Source organism: Ctenocephalides felis, unplaced genomic scaffold (genome assembly GCF_003426905.1).
Source record: "Ctenocephalides felis isolate EL2017-DRISC unplaced genomic scaffold, ASM342690v1 CF-g0.4_SCAFFOLD_00845, whole genome shotgun sequence".
Classification (NCBI taxonomy): domain Eukaryota; kingdom Metazoa; phylum Arthropoda; class Insecta; order Siphonaptera; family Pulicidae; genus Ctenocephalides; species Ctenocephalides felis.
In genome coordinates this window covers 39,475,515-39,501,635 of record NW_020536999.1, presented here as the reverse complement: position 1 = coordinate 39,501,635, position 26,121 = coordinate 39,475,515, and the positions used below count along the sequence as shown (strand labels likewise).

The following is a 26,121-nucleotide window of genomic DNA, read 5'->3' as shown; positions in this document are numbered from 1 at the left end:
CTATTTTATATTCTTTGCTGAGTTTTTTTTTCAATTCCTGACTTGTAATAAAATTCTAAAAGCGTGAATTTTTCAATTGCTCTTAATCGAAATCGTGATACCGGTTCATTTGCAATTATTTTTTTTCTAATTAAGCGCTTTCCCATTATTGATCGTTTCTGGACAGGAATCGCATGATTGTAGTTTCTATATTTGTGAAATTCATTAAATTCCAACCAGGCGTTGCCGGCTGGAGAAATAGAAGATGGGGATAATTTACACCTCATTCGCAATATTTAATTTAGTTCTAAATTTAGATGATTTTAATTTCCAGAAAATGCGCTATTGAAAACACTTTAGGGATGTGAAATACTTCAACCACACCAATTCCTGCCCAGAAAAAAATTTTATATGCCCATATAAGTTTTTATATGTGTTTGCCAAATATGTTTGGTTAGTTATCTTATAAATACTAAAATATTTAGATACTTACATAATTAGTACAAGCTATATATATACATTTTTATTACAATCTGTCGCACGTGGGACATTCAGTAATTGTTTTGACTTTATTATATGAATTTTTTAATGGATAGCAACCCTGATGCAGTTGTCCAATCGAAGTATGACTAATTTACTATACTTGAAGTATTTGCTAACATATTTTATTAAATACAAATTATATGTTTATAATAATACAGGTCCACAATATGACGAATCAGATTGCAAAATAAAGGTAAATGAAAATTAACGACAAAACTCCAATCTATTAATTTTTCTGTATAATAATTAAAATCTTATAATTACCGTCGTTTATTGGTCTTTTTCTTTTCAAAAGACCTGGGAAACGGATTTCTACAATGTTTTTTTTTTATTTATTGAGTTTCTATTTATTTCCTATTGCACATATTTGCAGTTATTTGAAATATGTTTGCAGATTACTGCAAATTGCTGCAAAAACTCAATACATATGAGAAAAGCGTTGCAGAAATCCGTTAAACAGTTCATTGAAGGTGAAAAGGGCCAAGAAACGACTTAAGATTTTAATTATCATGTAGAAAAATAATTAGATCAGAAATTTTGTTATTATTTTTTATTTTTCTCTATTTTTGGCAGTTAGACCCCTTAACTTTAATTTGCGGGAGCAGATTTGTGTTTAGGATTGAAAAGGCTTAATTATATGTATAAATATTTATGTATTAAATTTACTTGATTTATGTGATTTTACAATAATGCGTTAACTATCCATGTAAAAATTGTAGTCTTCATCGAAGTTTTAATTTAGATTTTTATTTCATTTTTCAATGAGAATAATATTTATTCATTTCATTAGATTAGAATTTCTATTTATTCATTATTTTAGACAAAAGGTGGGAAATTATCAAATGTTGTGTTAGTATTGGGTCTATGAAACTTCAGAATTATAGCATAAATAGTGTCAAGACTTAGTAATTAAAATATTGTTGAAATTCATTGAATTTTTTACGTATTCAAAGAATAGATTTGTCGATAATGACCGCATTTTTCTTATTTTGGCTGTTAGATTTTGTTCGATTTGTATTCAGCGTGCTCATATGTGAAACTCAACCACAATCCATATCCTTAAATTCAAAAATTAAATATATTCAACACGTTTACACTTAGTTTTCAAATTTAATTTTAAATTCAAATTCAATTCAAATTCAATATTGCTCTAAAAAATAATAAAGTTAATATTCGTATAAATCTTTTTATTTATTTATTTATAATTTGCAATCAGAATCCTATAAGCTAATGTGTGACGTATACACAAAATAAAAATTAAATAAAGTAATTAAAAAAATAATAAAAAAGATTCAAAACAAAGATTATGAACAAATACAAATAATATAATTATGAGTAAATTAGGAAAAATAAGTACGTTAGGAACTGAATGGAAGAGTTAATCCTAAGTGGAGATCATATAAATCTATAAGGCAAAAATATATTTGATTTTTAGTATTTACTCTCACTAAAAATATTGCCATGCTTTTATACCTAATTACCTCAATGACTTTCTGTCACGTGCTGATAAATAATCATGTTAAATTGTGTTAATTTCGTGCTGTGATTATTTTCCATCTATACGATTACCATGTTTACACCTTTGCCCTTATCAAGATTTTATTGCAAAGTTCACGTGTGCCATAACATATCATAGTGGTTAACTTATTTTTAGAAGCGCCTACGTTATTGTGGGGGTTGGGGCAAATCGTTGGTTTCTCAAATATTCAAAATCATACAGCAAATTGTTATGTTTTTTTATTTTAATCTACGAGTATTTGCAAAGATAGAATTGATATTTATTCCAATAGGGTTAACTACTTTCGCAACACTCGAAATTATATTGCAAATATGTAGTTCTATTTTTTTATAGTCATCTCATCAAGCATATCAAACTAGGCCGCAAATTGTTATATTTTATTTATTTTAATCTTAATGCAAAGATAGAATAGATATTCAATCCAATAATTTACATTTTTAACTAATTTCGCAACACTCGAAATTATATTGCAAATTGTTCTGTTTTTTACACTCACCTCATAAAGCATATCAAACAAGGCGGCAAATTTTTATGTTTTTAATTTTAATCTATTTGCAAAGATATAATTGCTATTCATTCCAATAATTGATGTTTTTAACTACTTTCTCAGCTCTCGAAATTATATTGCAAATTGTTCTGTTTTTTATACTCATCTCATCAAGCATTTGATAACTTACTTATATCAAACTTACTTTGATAGTATAATTAAATACTTGCGCAAATTAGAACTTAACTAGATTAAAGATAATCGAGTTTGTAAATAATAACTGTATCCTTTATATTTTGAAACATTTGAATTTTCATGTTGATATTATAAATTTGTACTTTATTTTAGAATATACTTGATTTAATAATGCAACTACTTTTGCGACTGAGAACTAAATTAGTTCTTTAGTTTTTTAATATTATAAGTAACAACTATCTACCATATCTTTTAAATCAATCTAGAGCCATACTATATTAATTTTCTTTAATAGTTCTTATTAACTTTCCGTAGGGTAGTTATATAATAATGGGCGGTCTGAAGGTTTCTGAACATTTAGGCATATCTCAGAAAAAAATAAATCAGATTTTAATTTTAATTTTGACTAAAGTTCTAAAGCTCACTTATATACTTTAAACAAATAATTTTAACTTTGCAATTCAGTTTATATAATTCTTATAAATATTAGACATTGTTACAGTATTTATAATAATCTATTTGAAAACATTTAATAATTTTCGAACATTTCATTATGGTACAGAAAGTTCCAGCAATTTGCCTTAAGACACGATGCCATACACCACTAGTTTTTTGCTAAATTATTATTTTAGACCCTGAATAACTATGTTAATTTTTTACAAAACCATTTCTTAGTAGTAAATAGTTTTTTTGCGGTAAAGTCCCCTTCATTAAATTGAAAAATATGCCACTATAATTTTGAAAAAGCATATAACTGAAATTGATATAACGTCTCATATTTAAAATAAAAAGTTAATTTAGACGATGTATATAAAAAATTATACTTTTTTGTATAATAATTTATAGGACAACAACGTTAATATTAACCATCAATTCAGCAGTTAAGTAACATTTTAAATATTATGATATTTTCAAATAAATGTTCCAATTAATTTCTCTAAATTAGTGATTTACAATATTAAATAAATGATTATTAACAATTCGTTATATTGATAAATCTAAACATTATATATTATAGTTTTCTAGTCCAAATACTAGAAATATTAAAAATCTAGCAAACTGCAATGAATAAAATATGCAGAACGATTAATATAGAGTTTCAAAATCTTTTATCTAAATTAGTTAACTAGTTAATTATGATATATGATTAACTGGTTAAATATAAATGATGATTAAAATTTTTAATTTAAATTTAATAAGCATTTTAGATTTTGGTTTTCTATTAAAAGCACCAGATATTGTTATGGCATATTATAGACAAGCAAACATTACCACGATGAAGTTTTTGTTAGTATGAAATGGTTCTGTAAGAATAATTGAATAAAATAGTTATATAGTACTTAAGATAAAAACTATTTTGTGATGTTTTGTTCTAACAAAGGAACGTTATGAACTGCTTAAAGTTATAAAGCTGCTTTGATTCAATTTTAATATAGTTGCTTTTCTGAAGTTCATTTTCATTTTGTAGTGCATAATGTATATTACACCTTATTTTGAGAGTGTATGATATAAAGAACTAGATCAACCCTGTGAGGTTCTAGGTACAATGTTTATCCATTACAATTTGTGTATTGTAGTACTCGCATGTAGTTGCCTTTGTATAGAGTTACATTAACTGGATTAGTTTCGCGAGTTTATTTCACTTTTAGTAATACAAATATAAGGTTGATTGCGACTTTATACGATATTACTGTAATAATTTAAATATTTCGTCCAGATATTTTCAAGTGAATTTGTTACTAAGAAATCTGTTAAGTTGCTAAGGTACTCCATGTACCAATGAAGTGATTAATATGAAACATTCAAACAAAAATTTTGTAGAAGAAAAAAATTTTACATGTGTAATGTTGATTAGCTAAAAGTTTAGGTAAAATTGTAGCTCAAATACTTTATCGTTAATATTAATATTAATATTTTTGTTGTATTTATATATTGAAGTATATCTAATAAGTTTAAACTTTATCATACACACGTTTATACATTATCAGATCAATATAATGAACAAGAACAAGAAACAAGTTGTTTGGAGGTTCCTATCACTTTTCTGTTGAAGAATATTTTCCGACTACACGAGGCCCATTAGATAATTTTTATAAAATATTACTTCACTGTTCTGAATAATATGTCCAGATCATGGAAAAGTGCATATATAATACTCTTTTATTTAGTATTAATGTAGAAGTGATAAATGTGCAACAGTATAATTTCTAGAAATGTTGTAGATAATTTTTAAGAATTGTTGGAGGTACTTCAATGTTTTCGAAAGAATAACCAGATAATAGAAAAAAACATATAAATAAAATAAAAATTGATACATGTGAAATTGCAATGCACTATACAATTGTATATATATTAATTGAAAATAATTAAAATAATAAATATGTATTTTTTATAAATGTGTATTTTTTAGCCATGCGCACACCAGCGCATGAGAGCTGTGGACCATCAAAAGAACCAGCTAATTCAAGTCGATTCCTGGTGCGCCCTCGCCTCTACATGGCCCTCAGCCTGGTTCTCTCTCTTCTTTATATCAGTACGACTTTCTTAGACTCGACTTCGGGGCAGCTGCCGACCCTGGTAAATGAACTCAAAAAGGTAGAGAAAATCATACTAATGAATGCATTTTACAAAAGTTGTCAAAAGACTACTTTTCAAAAGTTTTTTCCATGTGTTTGGCTCTATGTTTCTGACTTCAATATTAAATTTTTCTGGTGCAATTTGTCTCATTGCCATTGTGCTCTTTTCCTTCCATTATAAAATTCGAATTAATTATTTTTTCAATTGGTCAAATATATAAATTTCATATAAATTTGAAACATACATGTGATATATTTATATTTCTGACGTATATTTCTGACTATTTAATTTTTTTTATTATTTTCATTCTTTATATTATATAAGTCAAAATTCGACAACTGTATAATTTTATATAGCAAAGCCTCCTTTTTAGGTCTACTAAATCTTTTCTATTTACATGAATATAATTTTTTTTCTTATATTATTTTTTCCACTCTTTAAAACAAATAGCATGTTATATTTCAAAGATGTGATGAAATAAACATTCTGGATTCCGCTTTCTGTGATTCTGAATTATTTGGGTCCAAATTTTACATTGTGGTTTTTCAAAAAGGGCTGCACCAATTTTAAAAATATAAAAGCCATTAGATGAAAATTCATAAGGACTCGTTGAGTAATTTGTAACGCGGAACGCATAATTTTTCGTCCAAATTTTAGTGAAAAATTCTTAACCAAGTTTCTTAAAAATTCTTAATCAATATTCATCAGCTTTTGGTGAAGATTGGCCGGGCTGCTTGTGTGTAATCAATGTTAATTTTTTTAAAGCAGTTTAGAAAATATCAAAAGCTATTTTAAGTTGGCTATCATTACAATGCATATGAGAGATAAGAGCAAATCAGAGTATTTACTTGACCATTCATCATTTGCAGTTTTGTTTTGCGTCGTATTGTGCCAAATATTTTGTTCAATGTCATTGCTCGATAAGTTGTAACTCTATCTACTTGTTGACACATTACGCATTTTCATTAATAATATTTAATACGACATATATTCATATTTTCATTCATCTAAAACGTTAAAACACCTATGTTATTTTTATTTTAAACAGTCTTGTTAAATCAAAATTTGGAATAGTCTTATTACACAAAGAAGGAGTGAGAAAAAAAGAGAGGCTTCGAAAAATATATAATACTCGATGAAATAGTATTTTGGAAAAACTGACAAACTAACTATACTTCAACATTTTTACTAATATTTGTTATCATAGTTCAAATATTAAAATTATTACAATTTTATACAAGGTGTTAAGTATAATTATATACAAGCTCGATAATTTCAAACATATTTATTCTTTATCACTGTAATAAAAACAACACAGTAGCATAAGAAACTGATACGCGAAATGTTTTATTATTTTTAATGTTGAGTCTATTTTTAATAGGCATAGAAACAACATTGATTAATATAGCAGCAAATTTGTTGCATTAAAAAAATACATTTTATTTAATTTATTCTATTTAAATGTTTCGACGCGTGTCATCATTCATAAAATCATGCCCAGAAAAGCAATACAAAAGATTAAACTATTTTCAATAATTATAAAATAAAAATTGTATAACATATATACCAAACTAGTTGGTATTGGTATTTAGCCTTGAGGCAAGTTACATGAACTTCCCGATATGTGTGAATAATCGACTGAATCGATAATGAACAAATTAATTTATGAGTGATTAAAACTATTCCGACTGGATTAATTGAAAACGAACGAACACGTTAACTCGGAGTATTTTCTAAAAGCAAATTTTCAAAAATCAACAATTTATAATTGAATCAGTTTCCGCAGGACTTCAATGGTTTAGTATGTTGATTAAGACCAAGTACTCTATCGTTATACCAAGTAAATCCTCTAATTTTAATATTAACAAATGTCAAAAAAACTACTCATTTGTTCAAACTTTGATAAATTTTTAAAATTATACTACTTGTCGTAAGGCCGTAATATTTCAGTAAGTTCTATAAGACCATGATATCTATCGCGAAAAAAAGTTCCATAAAAGTCAGCTTAAATTTTTTTTCAACAGTTAATTACAAGAAAACGGCTTGGTAGATTTTCACCTAAAACTAATCAGTATCATTCCCAACTAATATCTTTCAAACAGTTTTTGATTTTTTAAAATTGATTCGGTAGTTTGAGCTTAAATGTGGATTACAAAAAAAACGGTTTGGCAGATCGTCTCACATAACTGACAAACGATAGTCCTCATTGAGATACATCAAATGGCTTTTAAATTTTTGAAATCGGTTCAGGCGTTTTTGAGAAAAAACGTCGATTAAAGGTCTAATTTTGACAAAGGCCAAAAAAACGATATTTTTTGCAAACTTTGATGAATTTTTATAGCTAAACGAGTTGTCGTAGGGCCGTAATATTTTAGTATGATCTAGAAGACTGTGGTATCTACCGCCAAAAAAATAATAATAAAAATCGTTGAATTTTTTTTTTAAACTTTATTACAAGAAAACGGCCCGGCCGATCTTTACCAAAAACTAATCAGCACGATTCCCAATGAATATCTTTCGAACTGTTTTTGAATTTTCAAAATTGATTAAGAATTGCGGGCTTAAACGTGGACGAAAAATTTTTCACTTTACTGCGATTTACAAAAAAACGGCTCGGCTGATCGTCACACAAAAGCGCTAGTCCTTATCGAAATACATCGAATGGCTTTTAAATTTTTGAAATCGGTCCAACCGTTTTTGAGAAAACGTCGATTTACGGTAAAAAATCTGTTCACATACACGCACACACACACACATACTTTTTCCAAATTTGGTCTCATTCGATTCAGGATGGCTTGAAACGTTGAGAAAACATAAAATTAGCGAATCGGAAAAACATAAAATTCTCTTTCGGGAAGTTAATATATATGCATATAATATGCACAATAATTATAAGAAATTAGAAAAAGTTTTACAACTATTATATACAACAAGCCGGGCAAAATAAAGCATTACTTACTTAAAAAAATGATATTGTTTTTGTTTTGAATTTTATAAGTATTATAACAATTTTAAAACTACTGAATGTTGACATAGTTACTAGAGTTTGAAACGTATGCAATAAGTATTTTTTAAATTATTATTTTCTCTATATTTTCGTTTAACAGACTACAATAATTGTATAACATTACGGTTCAATGTCGTAAATGCAAATCTTATATATGTATAATAGGTATTGGTTTTGAAAGGAATTGCTATAATTTATTTCCTCTACTAATTAGAACAATTATCTCATGTCACGTGCATTATGCAAGATTAAATTTTCAATTGCACATTTCCACATTACAAATGATTTCGTGGAATATTTCGACGGTATGATACTTTGATGTCTGATAAAAATAATCATTTGATGAATATTTTTAAAAGCTTTATCTGAAGTACATAATAAAAATCAAAGAAAAATGTTTTTTGACATGACAAGATAACTAAAAAAACCTACAAAAGGAATAATCAATTCCAATAATGCGGTTAAAAATAATAATTTCATAAATATTTTTAAAAGCTTTGTTTATTTTTGAACATGATAAGATAACTGATTGTTGAAACAAGCAAGAGTCAAATATGTTCTGTTATTTACAAATGATTATCAAATCTAAATGTATGGTAATTTACAAATGCGTAAATCATTTTCTAGATACAATCTTTCAAAGGGAAAGAATATGCAATAAAAAATGTAGATGGATGCAGCATTCCTGACTTTGATCCATTTGCCAAATCAACGAGGCACGTATTTCACAAAGTTTCAAAACCAAATTGTTCAGATCGACCACTTGCATCATCTGTGAGGAAAAAGGATTCAGGATATGAAATTGTGATAAATAAAAATATCGTTAGAAAGTATTACAAGGCTGAGACGAAGTATACGTGCTGTTATAACGAAGTATGGAGGGACCCAAAAGCAAGGGATCAAAATATAAAGTAAGATCATTAGTTTCAATATTTTCAATTTATGTACTGCTTTTAAGATAATACATTGCATTGCAGGAAATCAAAGTGCCATCCAATAAATGAAGAAACAATGCTTTCTAACACAACAGAATTTATATTAGTTTCGTGCCAAAATTCTGCCAAAGGTTTACGAAAGGGTAAAGTTTGGTATAAGTAAGTAATGTACCAGAATTAGAAAAAAAATCTTTTTGATATTAAAATAATAATTATTTACTTTTTTTAGAAACGGGCATGCTCTGATACCAGATAAAGAATCTGTCCAGCGCCGGTTGGCAGAAACCCGATCGGCCCAAATTAATCCTCCAATTAGCGTCCTTCTTATATCAATAGATTCAATTTCTAGACTTAATCTTATGAGATCTATGCCAAAAACTGCAAGACATTTGCATGATAATGGTTGGATTGAACTACGTGGATACAATAAGGTAGAAACTGGACAACATCATATTATACTATTTCTTTATTCACTTATTTAACTAAAGGAGCGTCCATTAATCATTAATCCAGCAATCGATTTTTTAAGGTTTTTTGGCCCCTACCCGTCCTTGGTAATACTCAAAATAGACCCCCCCCCCCAAACAACAGATGTATTTTCAGTTACAAGAAAAATCGTATATATATATTTTTTGAAAATGTTTCGAGTCTTTAATACAATTCAGGTGAAAAATAAATACACCTGATATCTTACTATAAACTATAACCTTCCTACACCTTCCTATAAAATATCACCTCCACGTGATATTTCGTGATTTTTTGTAAAACCCTCCCTCCCCCTAAAATATTCACCTGATTAATGGACGCCGCCTAGTCTATAAAATCAAGACAATTTTTACTGTTTATGTTATTTGTTATATAATTATCTGATTACTTTTACTTTTTCAGATAGGTGATAACACGTATCCAAATTTAATGGCCGTTCTTACTGGAAAATCGCCAACGAATTCTTACGTTTCCTGCAAACCTACGACATTACATGGTCTTGATAATTGCTGGTTTATCTGGAAGAATTACTCTAATGCGGGGTATGTTACGGCCTATGGTGAAGATTACCCGTCCATAAACACATTTAATTATAGGAAAAAAGGGTTTTATAAACAACCAACGGACTATTATATGAGACCATTATTTCTGGTAAAATATTATTAAAATTTATCAGTTGATTTGTTATGGAATTTAAATGAAAATTTGTATTGTTTCAGGCAATTAATTCGTTCACACCGGCTAGTCATAAATATGGCCAGTACTGTTCAGGGCCAGTTTCTGCAGGTCGACGAATATATGATTATGCCTTAGATTTTACCAACAAATTTCGTGATGATCCTTTTTTTGCTCTTTTTTGGATGAACTCGTTCAGTCATAACGAGGTTAACATGCCGAACTCTATGGACGGAGAAACAATGGTAATAGATTAGTCGCGAATTTTTAAATTTATAGTTAATATTCAATATTTTTATATTATCAACTTTCGAATATTAAATTAGTGAACTTAAAATAATTAACATTTGGTTAAAACTTTTTTGCTTGATCACAAAAAAATAAATGGTAAATAAACGTGTTAATGACTAGTTGCTATTGGTAATTAGCCTTGTGGCAAGTTACATGAACTTCCCGATATGTGTAAATAACCGATTTAATCAATGAAAAATAAATCAATTTATGAGTGATTAAAAGTATTTGAGTGGATTTATTATGCACAATTAAAAACCAACGATCACGTTAACTCGGAGTATTTTCAAAATCCATAAAAATCGGCTTAATTTTTTTTTCAACAGTTAATTACAAGAAAACGACTCGGTAAATTTTCACCTAAAACTAATCAGTACCATTCCCAACTAATATCTTCCAAACAGTTTTTGATTTTTTAAAATCGGCTCGGTAGGATGAGCTTAAATGTGGACGAAAAGTTTAACATTTTTTTTCGAATTGCAAAGAAACGGCTTGGCAGATCGTCACACAATGGACGATAGTCCACATCGAAATTCAACAAATAGCTTTTAAATTTTTTAAATCGGTTCAGGCGTTTTTGAGAAAACGTCGATGAAAGGTCTAATTTTGACAAATGCCAAAAAAACGATACCAATTTTTGCAAACTTTGACGAATTTTCAAAGTTGAACCAATTGTCGTAGGGCCGTAATATTTTAGTATGATCTAGAAGACTATGGTAATTACCGTCAAAAAAATAATAAAAATTGTCTAAAAAAGTTTTTAACACTTTATTACAAGAAAATGGCTCGGCCGATCTTTACCAAAAACTAATCAGCACGATTCCCAATCAATATCTTTCGAACGGTTTTTGAATTTTCATAATCGGTTCAGAATTGCGGGCTAAAACTTGGACGAAAAATTTCTCACTTTTCTGCTATTTATAAAGAAACGTCTCGGCCGATCGTCCCACAAAACTGGCAAACAATAGTCCTCGTCGAGATACATCGAAAGGCTTTCAAATTTTTGAAATCGGCCAAGCCGTTTTCGAGAAAACGTCGATTTACGGCAAAAAATCTGTTCACATACACACACACATACTTTTTCCAAATTTGGTCTCATTCGATTCAGAATGGCTTGAAGCGTCGAGAAAACATGAAATTAGCGAATCGAATTTTTTGATGAAAACATAAACTTCTCCTTCGGGAAGTTAAAAAAATGTAGTACCAACTACTATAATGTTTATACGAGTACATATATTACGCCAATAGTGGTAGTAATAGCAATAATTTACATAAGCCAGTATATAGTAGAAATTTACAAAAGCCGCGACATGTACATAAAAAAATATTGAACGTATTATGCTTATAAACTTATAAGAGTTAATGATTGTAAAATTAATATTATGCTTTTTAGCAAAAACTTTAAAAAGTTATTATTTTGTCTAAATGTATAAGTCAAAAAATAAACTGTATATAATTATTTTTCTGTTATTTTATTAGAATTTTTTCGATGATTTACAAAAGAACGGCATCCTGGACACATCAGTAGTGTTTTTCTTTAGCGATCATGGCATACGTTTTGGCAAGAGTCGTCAACTTTTTACTGGATTCTACGAGGAACGATTGCCTTTCTTTTTTGCTTGGTTGCCTGACTGGTTCAGGTAACACTTATATTAATCAATACTTTATCACTCAAAAATACAGGGATATCCCATTTCAAGTAATCTTCAATTACTCTAAATTTATAACTTATGATCATCATCTGAAACAAAATCTGAATAAAGCACAGTTAGGGTGCTAGAAAGCTATTATTACACTGTCTATTATTTAGGGAACGTTATCCAGATCTAGTCGAAGCGTTCGTGGAAAATTCAAATAGATTGACTACGCCGTACGATTTTCACGTAACACTTTTGCATCTGTTGTCGCTGGCTGATAATCCGGAAGCAATAGTTGAAAATGGCACCAAAGGTTGTTCCACAAGTCAAAGCTTATTTAAAGTTGTGTCCAGTAAACGGAGTTGTTCTGATGCTTGTATAGACCCACATTGGTGTACTTGCGGTGATCTAGTCGAACAAGACCAGAACAGTACACTTCTTAAGGTAATAAATGAGTGCTATATAATATCAAACACTCTGCTTGATCATGCCTACCATTTTGAGATAAAAATTTGAACCAATTTAATCATTTCCTCAGGACATGGCCCTTGCAGTAGTAGATCACCTCAATAATGTAGAGCTATTTAATCACACCATGTGCAGCCATCTCAGCCTGTACCAGATTCTTACAGCAAAAACTCTCGATGGAGTGCATTCTGGTTCGAATCAGAATGTTATCGTTTTTGAAACAGCACCAGGAAGAGCCCGGTTTGAAGCAACAATTTCCAAAGACAAAGACAATAATTTTATTGTCCACGACCAAATTAGTAGACTGAATACATACGAAGGCCAAAGCGACTGTGTTTCGCAAGATATACTTAGAAAATATTGTTTCTGTGTTAAATAACATGAAAGTATTTAAGTCAAATCTACCAATTTTATTTATAGACTATTTAAGTAATAAGTAGTTTTTGTTTATATTTTTAAGAATTAAATTTTTTAGTTATTTATGATGCATGATAAAAATTTATAATAATAATAATTACCGAAGTATATACTCTGTTGTATTTGTTTTTAGTATTTTTATAGGAGTTCCAGGAGCGTATTCGTGCTAGTGTACATATGATGATAGATGCAACAAATAATTATTTTGAAAATAATAGAAAATATAGTAATAGTGGAATACCTAAGTATATTTGTATATATGTTTGTATGAATGTTTGTTTGTTTATATGCATGTGTTTAAATTTATGTAATACGACAAATACGAATATTTAACAAAAGATATAGTTACTATTCCTGAACTTATTTATGCGTAATCCAAATTATTCTGTTTTAATTTATATTTTTTTATGTAACTAACGTTTAGTTAGTTTAGTAGTCGCATTAGTGTTTGCAATTTGAAAAAAACATAGATTTGTAGTAATCAAAATTTTGTATCTAGATATATCTTACTTACTTAAACTATTTTATCATGCTTGATCTAATCAATCAAATTTCTTCACCCAAATCTCGGGAACAAATAATAGTACCAAATACTAATTTTCATTGCTGAATATGGAATACATATAGAATAATTCGTTCTAAGTTTAGTTATATATTTTGTTAAAGAACCATGATATCAAGTAATGGTAAAAATAAAAGTGAAAAATGTGATATTGTTACTAAAATTTGTTAAAGCGTTAAAATTTACTTTAATACCTTTACATGTAACTAGAATGTTGATTCGAAAGACTTAGTTAAGTAAATATATTTTGATACTAGATGATCATATATTTATATGTGAGTGTATACATTATGTAATGAAGAGTAAATAAATGATAATTTTAAATAATCATTAATAACGTAATTGAATTTGATATTGAATATTTTCATACCTGTATATTTAAATTTTGTTCAATATCTATTTATAATCGTAATGCAAATAATTATATTACTACATAAAATATACGTAACTGATAGATTCAGAAACTACGTAAAATTTTTTTTCAAGTTATTATTTTCTCCATCATGTTAGCATCGCGTTGCATTTTTTTATGTCTAAATCATATATTTAGTTACTTTATAAAAAAACTTTTATATTAAAATAAAACGTACTTATGATTGATTAAAATGTGAAATTCAATATTATTAAAATAACTCAAAACAAAAATAGATTCAAATTGACATTATATCAGTAGCTCAATCAATTATCATAGCAATTGTAATTACAGTATATTTAGCCAAATTAAAGATGACTATATTGAAGATATTTTGCTCACTCATTATTATTTATGGACTTGTACTATGCATCGAGGTAATTATTCTCATCCAATGTGCTTTCTTTGCATTTACATGATCAATATTCAAACATATTATAAATAACTTGTTAACTTTATCTTTTGATCTCTTTAACTTAAAAAACACTAGGGAAAGCTAATAATTGGCAGAATGCGATCAAAATCACAAAATGATTTTAAACTAATCTATTGTATATAAGATCTTTTGCACTACCATATTATTTCATATTAAATTCAATTTTATATTTTTTTTTTATTAATTTCAGGCATTTAAATGGAAGGATTATGCTATATACAATCCGGGTGGCTGCAAAATCCCAAATTTCGATCCATTTGATCCATCTTACAAGCACCTGTTTGCAAAAGTAAAAAAACCAGTATGCGGCGATAAACCACCTGCGAGTTTTGTAAGAAAGCAGGAAGAATCTAATATTTACGAAGTTGTAATAGATAACAATGTTATAAGCGAAAACTACGATGCAGCCGAAAATTATGAATGCTGGTACAACATAGTTAGGAGACATCCCGTAAAAAAGGATCAATCTGTTGAGTGAGTAAAAAAAATTTGTAATATTTTTTTTATATATTTACATTTGTGAATTACAATCTGTTATTCTTATACAACATTCAGTGATTTTGATGATTTATTAAATAAAGGCAAAAGGTCAAAAAATCACCCATTGGTGATCCAATTCGATGTCGGATATGTTTAGCTTATAGATGTAGTCTTGTTGTGAAAATATTTAATTAAGCCTACGAGTAATTGCACATATTATAGGATTACTAAAGAATATCAAACAGGGAGTAATAATTTATTTACAAAAAAATTCATTCAAAGTATTACCCATAAATGGAGAAAGCAAATTGGTGACATAACTATAATTTGCACTTGTAATTAATTTACATGCACATTGTCCTGATTATAACACTATTATAGATTCTGCTATAAATTCTATAATATTTCAAATATTTTTTTGTCTTCATACAATCAGTTGGTGCTACAATACATATTTTTTTAAAAAGATATCTTTTACTGGCATTTTATTCTAATTTCTATATTCTACCATTCCATGGCATTATTTTAATATTTTCTTACATGTTAAATCACGTTGTCATCATTGTTATGATGATTATTACTATTATTATTATATGCACACTTTTCAACTCATTTAAAATTCTTTAACTTTCGAATGTATTGTACCACATGGACTAAAACTGAATTTTGCATAGCATAAGAGCTAATTTGAAATCAGTCCAAACAACCGCAATACCCAAAAATTTGGAACAAAAAATTGTTTTCACAATGATTATTTGTTATATTTATAACAATATATTATTAATAACAAATATATACCATATTTGTTATTAATAATATAGTCCACTCTGAAAAAAGGGGCCACTTTTGTATATTTTCAATGATATCTCGGTCAGAGTTGAAAATTGGTATATCGGATTTTTTTCGAAAAATGCTATAAAATAGCATCAAAATCATTCAAATACCAGGGTCACACGATCAGACCCTTTATATTTCTTATGTTTACAATATAAATTCTATAACAGAATCTTCTTTATTTTTACATTTAATAATTTAATATATTTTATATGATTTCGAATCATAGAGTTTGATTTTGTGTTTTCTTTATATATATTATTGATAGTTACAAGTTCTTTAACAATCAATATTATAATTCTGAGTAAGTGAAATTTTTATTAGCCCAAATTATTTAAGAAAAATTGTAAACAAAAATGATATTGAGGTCAGTGATGGTCCAAATAGTTTAGATAATTATACTATATTTTTGTTGATATTAAATTAAATATATAAATAAATGATAAATATGTAATTGAACTAGATCTCAAATACTCAAATATACTACATACTCAAAGCTTAGTCTTCTTTTATTCTCCGACTATTCGAAAATGAAGTTTTGTTAGTGATTTTGCATATATGATTGCTACTCTTTATTTTAATGTTGATAAATATTTGAATTATCATTTAAGTAAACAAGTATTGATTTTTAGTTATTGCTAAAAAAAATTTTATAATCGCAGACTATCCGCATCTTATCCAATAAAGAACAAAGCCGAGCTTCCTAGCTCTACCGAATTTATATTAGTTACCTGTCAGGATCTGCTTCCAAAGTCAAGTTCCAGATTAAGGAGGCCAAATATCTGGTATAAGTAAGTTTACTAACTTTTATAATATCATACGGCAGGTTTTTGGTAAAATCGTTTTTGTTAGAAATGCTCATGCAGTGATACCCGACAAAAAGACTGTACAAGATCGTTTGAAAAGTTTTCGCACCAGACACGAATGTTATAGTCCAATAAGTGTGCTGCTAATTGCAATCGACTCTATATCACGGATGAATCTTAAACGGAGTATGCCAAAAACTGCCAAGTACCTACATGATAATCACTGGATCGAATTACGAGGATATAATAAAGTAATTCAAAATTATATAAATATTATGCAATTATTAGTTTTACTCTCAATCGAAATTGCCATTGTAAATTTAACAACTTGGTTGAACTAATAGTTTTCTGTTATAAGTAATGCTTACATTATTGAAAACTTTTTTGATCAAAATATTTGTCTGCTAAATGCATACAAATATTATTAAATCATAAATAATTTGCAAAATCATAAACCATCTTTAGTTTGAAAAATAAAATAAAAATAAACTACTTGGTATTGGTATTTTGCATTGAGGCAAGTTACATGAACTTCCCGATATGTATAAATAATCGACCTAATCAATAAAAAAAAATATGAGTGATTAAAAGCTTTACTAGTATTCCGAGTGGATTTATAACACTTAATTGAAAATGAACAAACTCGTTAACTTGGAGTATTTTCTAAGAGCAAAATTTGAAAAATCAATAATTTTTATAATTGAACCAGTTTCCATGGGACTTTAATGGTTTAGTCTTTAGTATGTTCATTAAGACCAAGAACCCTATCGTTATACCAAGTAAATCGTCTAATTTTAATTTTAATCAAAGTCAAAAAAACTACTCATTTGCTCAAACTACAATGAACTTTTAAAATTAAACTACTTGTCGTAAGGCCATAAATAATTAGTAAATTCTATAAGACTATGATATATATCGCCAAAAAGAATTCCATAAAAATAAGCTTCAATTTTTTTCTCAACAGTTAATTACAAGAAAACGGCTCGGTAGATTTTTACCTAAACCTAATCAGTATCATTCCCAACTAATATCTTTTGAACAGTTTTTGATTTTTTAAAATCGGTTCGGTAGTTTGAGGTTAAATGTGGACAAAAAGTTTAACACTTTTTATCAAATTACAAAAAAACTGCTTGGCAGACCGTCTCACAAAACTGACATCGATAGTCCTCATTGAGATACATCAAATGGCTTTTAAATTTCTGAAATCGGTTCAGGCGTTTTTGAGAAAATGTCGATCAAAGGTCTAATTTTGACGAAATGCCAAAAAAACGATACTAATTTTTGCAAACTTTGAAGAATATTTAAAATTGAACGGCTTGTCGTAGGGCCGTAATATTTTAGTATGATCTAGAAGACTAGATCTAGAAGATCGTCAAAAAAAATCATAAAAATCGTCAAATTTTTTTTAAAAAAAACTTTATTACAAGAAAACGGCCCGGCCGATCTTTACCAAAAACTAATCAGCACGATTCCCAATCAATATCTATAGAATGGTTTTTGAATTTTCAAAATCGATTCAGAATTGCAGGCTAAAACGTGGACGAAAAATTTTTCACTTTTCTGCAATTTACAAAGAAACGGCCCGGCCGATCATCGCACAAAACTCAAAAACGCTAGTCCTCATCGAGATACATCGATTGGCTTTTAAATTCTTGAAATCGTTCCATCCGTTTTGGAGAAAACGTCGATTTACGGCAAAAAATCTGTTCACACACACACACACATTCTTTTTCCAAGTTTGGTCTCATTCGAACAAGAATGGCTTGAAACGTCGAGAAAACATAAAATTAGCGAGTCGTTTTTTTTTTATGAAAACATAAACTTCTCCTTCGGGAAATGATTTCTTTTCAGATAGGCGAATCAACATACCCAAATGAAGTAGCATTATTAACTGGGCTACCGCCATCTGACAAAACTTGTAATCCATTGTCCAGACATGGACTGAATGAGTGCCCGTTTATTTGGAAAAACTTTTCCTCGAAAGGTTATATCACTGCTTTTGGTGAAGATAATCCATCAATAAATACTTTTAATTATAATAAACAAGGATTTTATAATCAACCAACTGATTATTACATGAGGCCCTTTTTCTTGGTCAGTTAAAATTGTATTAGTTATAGAAGGAAGTGAATACTTTTACAAAAAAAACTCTTTGCACTTTTTAGGGTATGAGATCACATATGGCAGCAAGTGGTATTAAAGATTTTTTCTGTACGGGTCCTGTTGAGGCTGCTCGACGTATTTATGACTATGCCTTAAATTTTACATCAAAATTTAGGTATGATCCATATTTTGCTTTGTTCTGGACAAACTCATTCAGTCATGAAATAGCTGGGTTGCCTCTTACAATGGACATTGAAACTTTGGTATAAAACTAATATTACTATTATTATTATAAGAAATAAAAATGGCATATATATATATATATATATATATATATATATATATCAAGCCAAGTTTTATCATAATTAAAGATCTTCTTGTAATTACAGACATTTTTAGACGATTTGAAAGAAAATGGAGCCCAAAATTCATCTGTGATATTTTTCTTTAGCGATCATGGAATTCGGCGTGGTGAAAGCTTTAAATCGTATACTGGATATTACGAATTGCGGCTGCCTTTTTTCTTCGCATCTTTTCCTCCGTGGTTTAAGTAAATCTTTATTCTAAATGTGTTGGTCATGATTAGTATGAGAAGTGCAGATTTCAAATTCGTGACTAGGGCTTAAAGTAAAACAAATCATTGTACTTTATATTCTAGAGAGATGTATCCAAAATTAATGAAGGATTTTAGAATTAATGCGAATCGTTTGACAACTCCTTATGACGTATATTCCACACTTCTGCATTTGTTAACGATTAATGAAGATAAAAGATCAATGCGGAGCGCAAAATGTTGTTCAGAAAGTAATAGTTTGCTTGAGCCAATAGATTCTTCCCGAACTTGCAAAGAAGCCCGCATAGAACCTCAATGGTGCACTTGCGGAGAATTTTTAGAACACGATGACAATGGTTTAGTGCTTAAGGTACAAATTAAAACCCAAAATTGCGACTATGTTTTCCGTAAATCCAAGCCCCTGAACTAAATGACATAAATAATGATTTCACTTTTATTAATCCTTCTCAAACTATTTCTGATAATGTAAACAAATGCAATTATCCTTACTAAATATTGTTATTAGACGATATTGATGTTGATATATCTATTATTATATTTATACGTATTTTCATGTGATTTATTTAGGAGATGGCCCTCTCAGCTGTTGATCATTTGAACGAGTTTGGTCAAAGCAAAAATATAACACTCCATCGAGTTTTGTTTGGACGATCTACTGATGGTACTCTATCAAATACATTTGAAAATGTTATTGTCTTTGAAACTACTCCGGGATATAAACGTTATGAAGCAATTGTATCCAGAAATAAACATGATAAATTTAATATCGTTGATAAAATTAGACCACTGATTGCAGAGGAATAAGAAGGTATATGTGTTTCAGCAATGTAATTATTACTAAATAATTAAATGTAATTATTACGGAAAAATTAAAAGTAATTATTACTAGATAAATAAATATAATTATTACAAAATAAAATGATGATAATGTTTTGAATATACAACATGTTCCGACATTTATTTATTTAAAATATTTATTTCATATTATTAGAGTTTATTATATTTTTTTATTAACTTTGTTATAGTAATGAGCCAAAAATCGAAAATGAAAATCACGATTTGAAGGTTTCTGAACATTTTGGAATACCTCAGAAAAATGGATGTGTGTGTGTGTGTATGTATGGATACAATTTTTCTTTCGCGTTTTCGGGCGCACAGATCAACCGATTTGAATGGTTCAAAAACATTCGATTTCTATTGATAGAGAGATGTGGTGATTAGCTTCTTACTCATTCACGTACTATTATATTTACAAACACTGTTATATACTCTCGTACTATTATGTACGCAAATACTATTATTCATTGACGTACTATATTATCATCAAAATTGAAAATTCGATTTTTTGAAAATTTCACACTAGTTGTGGCCCATTTGTGGCCCTTAATATGGAAGTTGTTGTTACGGTTATCTAGGTGTTGGCTCCCCTGGCGTCTTTGTCTAAACTTGTCTTTATCTTTATATATCTTTGGTCTTAGGTTTGTCTACTCTGAAGTGTCATTTCAACTTTACTATTGACACTAGGGTTGCCGCTTTTTAGTTTAAAGTTATAAAACTGTCAGTGTCAAATTTTGTGCAGAAAGTCGTTGGTCTTTATGAAATGTTTTATATATTGTGATTGCTCGATTTCATGCTAAATATCATACAATATTTAAAACGTATGTCTGAGTTGTTGTGTTTTTTAGTTCATATTCTTCTATTTTAATTTATTTTCAAAAATATAATAAAATGGATCGAGCGGGCCAGAGTCCCTTGAATGTCAATTCAGCGAAAAGCCCCTTTAGTATTAGATCCAGACCTTCACTTAATTCATCTCGAAGGAGTTTAATTTTACCAGGATATAAGCAAAAGACACCAGGATCGTAAGTACCATGTAATATGATACCGGTAAGTAGGTTATGTTTTAACTCTTTTCTATGTTATAGGAAATACAGTGTATCAGGACGATCTAATCAATCAGTGCAAATATTATCTAAAACTCAATATAATACTGTTGAGAGTTATGGGCAACCATTACCTGTTATGGTGACTGAAGCATTGACTTTTGCTAATAACACTCATCGTTACTCTGTTAATATATCTAAGATTGGATGGGCCTGGGTATGTGTTTCGAAAAGAATCATAAATCTGATTACTAATCACATATAGAAGTGACAATCAAGTCTAATCAATGAGTGTAATAAACTTTTAGGTTGTATGTGGTAGAAGGTTACTAATTTGGCAGTGGCAAGATCCCCAAGGAAATGAAATTCGAACAGGTAGAAATCGAGCATTTGGGCAACAATGCCGTGAGCTTACGTTACCTCAAAGTGATTTATCACATAAAGCTGATCTGGTTAACGTGTTTATTTCTGAAAATAATCAGGTATGTGGGTTGCTGCATTTATGTTCATATTTTTAGATTGCACATGAAAATCAATTAATTTTTGTAAGGTACCATCTTGTATAGCTGTATCTCCTGAAGGCTTAGTTAGATATTGGCCGTCTATCGCTCATGAGGGTACATCCGTTGAAGAGACTGCTGATTTGCAGGGGCAAGAGTGTGATTCACTTATTAATATAAATCCTCAGGGTAATTTTAATTTGAAAGACAGTTATTATTGTTATAGTTTTATAGATATATCAAGTATATGATATTAATAATATAATTCATATATACTTTACAAAATCAGGGTTTATTCTTGCAACTACAACTTGTTCATTGGTATTAATACAACCTTCTTATATGGGTCATTATGGACTGACATGTAAGTTACTAAAAGCTCCATCTGGTTGGTTAGGCGGCTTAGGTAGAAGAATGAGTTCTTTAATATTTGGTGGTCTACAAACATCACAAGGAAATGAAAGTGTTAGTATTATTTAAATATAGTCCCATTGATACAGTTCTTAATGTTAAGTTCTATAAATGATTAGTTTATAAATTGTTTTTATAGAAACTAATAAAAGTAGTTGCTCTACCGCACAAAAATAAAACGTGGTCAATATGGATTCTTGCTTCACATGGCTTACAAAAGTGGCTAATATCTAATGAAGGAACAGAGAGACTAATTTTTGAATGTGATGCTGAAAGAATGCTTCGAGATTGTTTTTGTGATCGTGTATTCGAAAATTTTTCTGGTAAATATTGATGTTTTTTAAATTAATAACTTGATTAATTATTTGTTTAAAATTCATTATTATTTTAGGTGACCCTAATGATTTAGATATTTGGATGCTGGATATGCAACCATATAAAAGTGGAGTTATGATTTTAGCTGCTAGTGTTAACATGCAAAGTTCTGCACGTTTGCACTATGCGTTTGGTAAATTGAATATGGAGTGTGATAATTTTTTATGCAACAGATAAAATAAAAATATATTTTTTTCAAAGGAACTTTGTCCGGAAACGATAAGCCTCCTAGCCAATTGGATTATTTTTGTCCAATTAAATATTCCTTGTTTTATAATGAAGACAATGAAAGTGAAATTTTGGGTTTTGATTTTGTACTTAGTAATAATCAAGCATATATGTTCAGTTCGAAATGTGTTATATCTGTAACAAGTAAGTATCTATATTTAAAAAAAATCAACTGCTTTCTTAATCAAATACTGAAAACAAAATAATTTCAGCTAGCCACCCTAATGAAGAATTTGATACAATAGAATTTTTGTCTCAGGGAGACCTAATTATGGGCGGTAAAGTTTTAAATCAAAACACATTATTTTTCACTAAAAATCATGGTCTGGTGGTAATAATACCAAACGATTTCCAACCCGGAGATTTTGGTAACAGGTAGAGATTAGCAATTAGATTTATTAATTTATGTTTGAATTTACAACATTATTTGATAAAATTTTAGCTCATTTGCTTCCGAACAAGGATCAGTCTGTGATTTTACTGCTCAAAATGTATCTTTAGTTGAGAATACATGTATGCAGCCTACAAATACTGGCAATCTTTCATTATATGAAATCGACCCAAATGATATTCTGAGCAAAAATAATGATTGCCTGTCGCAGATGAAAGCAGCTTTTTTGATATATCTAAAAGATGATATAATTTCAAGTCAGAATATGTTGCAAGAATTATTTCCCAATGAATTAACAGAAGTTGATAGCACTTTAGATCGTATGGTTATAGGTAAAAAATTTATATAAAACGATTTTATTCTGGCAGTTCTATAAATTATATTAACATTTTTATTTCTAAGATGGTATTTGATTTGAAATCTTGAATGCACAAATTATCTAGTGAGGAATTAGTACTAATACAGCAATTTGAACAATAAAATATTTTATATTATGCAGGCTTGAGCAAAGACTTACTGAGTGATCCTCCTGCTGCTGATCCACGCTGGTCAGACAATAATGAAATTGGTCTTGGCAGTTCAACATCTATGCAAATATTACAACAGTTGCAAGATAAATTAAAAGCATTCAATCTATTTATAAACTTTTTAAAAGGAACTAGTTTTTGGAATAAGGTAAATAATTAATATATAATTTTTTTTTTCTCAGTAAATTATTTTATATTATATCTTTTGCATGAAGCTCGGCTGTATTACTCAACGAGGAAACATTACTGCAACATGCTATGCTTTAGGAGAATATAGCGAAAAAATTATAGCTGCTATTGAATTAAGAAAAATTCAGAATGAGTAAGTAAAATATATATTTTGCTAGGTGTAGTTTCAATATAGTTTATGATTTATTTAATTTTAGATTCAAACAAATAATAGATAAAGCAATAGCTGTTGCTTTAAAAACCACCCAAATTAAAAATGGATTGACACTTCAGGATTTATTCTATGTAGATGTGATCAACGTACATCTAGTCATACAAGCACTAACACAAAATATTGATGAATTGGTGCATTCAGATGCAAACCAATCACAAGTTATATCATCCATAAGAGATACTAATACAATAATTTTGGTAAAATAGTTTATTTTTAAATCAATATTTTTATAAAAAGAAATAAACACTTACATCCTGTTCCTTTCTTAGACAATTTTGCAAGCTGTAGTGAAATATAGGCAAGAAAATGCTGAAATTTATTCAACATCAGATAACGATACAAAAAGTGAATATTTGCCATGGACTACAGCAATGGGCAAACATGGTAATTTACAATCAACATTATTTGTATATTTTTTTTCATATCCAATATTTTTTTAAATATCTCGTTATACATTGTCCTTAGGCCTGCGGGATACGTTAACAAGTCAACATGCCTTTACATTGAGACACGCAGCTCGATGTTGCGATGGAAATTTGAGATCTAAGCTTTATGAAGACCTTGTAAATTTAGCTGATTTGATTTTAGATGGACGACAATCTCATTTGGAATCTACAAAGGGTACAGAAAAATATAGTTTACTTTTGCAACAATATGAAAGTCAACGATCTGAGCTCATTTATCCACTTGGTAATTTTATATTTCTCACATAAACATTTCTAAGCAATTGTTTCTATACTTCATATAATATTTCTTAAAATAGTTGAAGATGAGCAGTATGAAAGGGCAATAAGCCTTGCAGAAAAATATTTAGACTTTCAAATGCTGATCCAGATTTGTGAAAAAACACATAATCAAGCACGACTCGATGAATACATGGAAAAATTTAAAGAATATGTAAGTTTTCTCAATTTTTATTTGTATGTGCTTTAACTGAAGAAGAATTTCAATAATTACTACAATACATTTGATAGGATTTTTCAAATTATTTATTCAATTGGTATATAAGTCAAAAGAAGGGTGGAGTACTTCTCAATCGCTTTAAAAGTAAACAAAATGCATTAAGTACATTTTTGGGTGAGCACCCCACATTATCATGGATACAGCAAGCAATGAATGGGCAATATGAACAGTGCTACAACACATTACACAAATTGGCTTTGCAAGAATCTGAATTACTGACTAAGAAAAAGGTAGATTGAGCTACATGTTCAGATATTTTCTCACTTCAAATATTACTACATTGTACTTTTTGTAGACCATGTTATCTCTAGCAAAAATGGCAGCTCTTTGTTCTTCTGATGACTTATCAAATGAAATAGAAGACATTTCTAATTCATTGCAAATCATTCAATTTCAAGAAGAATTGCCACTTTCTGTACTGACAGCTTATGGATATGATATAAATAATATGCGAGTTTTAAGTCCTCAGGAAATTATTCAAGTATGAATCAAATTAATTTTTTATTTATACCTTATGAGATTAAATGAGAACAATTTGTTTTAGCTTTATATTTGTGAAGAAAATATTTCATGTACAGAGATCCACTTTAAAATGGCATTAGAATTGTTAAAATTTGTAGAAGATCCTTTAGAGAAAGCTGATTTGTGTCATGTTATTTGGATTGCTGCTACGCGGAGGGATCCATGGGAATATAACTCAACTGAAAATCCGCTGGATGCAGCTTTATCTACAATGTTCTTCAGATTAATTAATTACTGTTTTCTAATGGGTAAATTTTAGATAAGTTTAAGCAAACTAATGAATATCAGATTATTGAGTATGAATATTGTATAAATTACAGGTGAAGATATAGATGATTTTATGCCGCCCATTGAACAGATCCTAGGAGCACCTGAATTGGGAGCATTTGGAGAAGATAAATCATTTCAATATTTATTGAAGTTAGGGTATGAAAATATTCTTCAAACTAATAGAGCATCAGTCAAATAATTGTTTTAAATAAACTGTTTTATTTT

General features: G+C 28.8%; 3 protein-coding genes across 4 annotated transcripts in view; all 3 read left to right on the top strand.

Annotated features, from left to right (window-relative positions):
• Nucleotides 1–13,387, top strand: part of LOC113373714 — a 30,299-nt gene extending 16,912 nt beyond the window's left edge. Inside the window, exons 2-10 of one of the 2 annotated variants that reach the window (XM_026614001.1) lie at nt 5,134–5,300; nt 8,935–9,218; nt 9,285–9,401; nt 9,472–9,673; nt 10,131–10,379; nt 10,448–10,648; nt 12,174–12,334; nt 12,505–12,775; nt 12,870–13,387. In XM_026614001.1, coding sequence (XP_026469786.1) covers nt 5,134–5,300; nt 8,935–9,218; nt 9,285–9,401; nt 9,472–9,673; nt 10,131–10,379; nt 10,448–10,648; nt 12,174–12,334; nt 12,505–12,775; nt 12,870–13,178 — 1,961 coding nt within the window. In that variant the 3' untranslated portion in view covers nt 13,179–13,387. Of the gene's footprint in view, nt 1–5,133; nt 5,319–8,934; nt 9,219–9,284; nt 9,402–9,471; nt 9,674–10,130; nt 10,380–10,447; nt 10,649–12,173; nt 12,335–12,504; nt 12,776–12,869 lie in introns of both variants that reach the window. The other variant, XM_026613995.1, reaches the window with a different exon arrangement.
• A 3,490-nt stretch (nt 13,388–16,877) lies between these two features.
• On the top strand, nt 16,878–20,227 carry LOC113383157. Its single transcript, XM_026621405.1, has 6 exons — nt 16,878–16,997; nt 18,598–18,840; nt 18,912–19,112; nt 19,239–19,399; nt 19,508–19,772; nt 19,991–20,227. Exons 1-6 carry the CDS (start codon nt 16,917–16,919, stop codon nt 20,225–20,227), a joined length of 1,188 nt encoding a protein of 395 aa, XP_026477190.1. The 5' UTR covers nt 16,878–16,916.
• A 725-nt stretch (nt 20,228–20,952) lies between these two features.
• On the top strand, nt 20,953–26,110 carry LOC113375667 (nuclear pore complex protein Nup133). Its single transcript, XM_026615605.1, has 20 exons — nt 20,953–21,285; nt 21,349–21,523; nt 21,615–21,788; nt 21,857–21,995; nt 22,096–22,271; nt 22,357–22,540; nt 22,609–22,725; nt 22,794–22,964; nt 23,033–23,195; nt 23,263–23,543; nt 23,711–23,886; nt 23,954–24,060; nt 24,125–24,338; nt 24,411–24,525; nt 24,607–24,831; nt 24,905–25,038; nt 25,116–25,334; nt 25,400–25,585; nt 25,649–25,874; nt 25,947–26,110. The coding sequence occupies exons 1-20, from the start codon at nt 21,152–21,154 to the stop codon at nt 26,093–26,095; spliced, it is 3,465 nt and encodes a 1,154-aa protein (XP_026471390.1). The 5' UTR covers nt 20,953–21,151; the 3' UTR covers nt 26,096–26,110.
• The last annotated feature ends 11 nt before the right edge of the window (nt 26,111–26,121 follow it).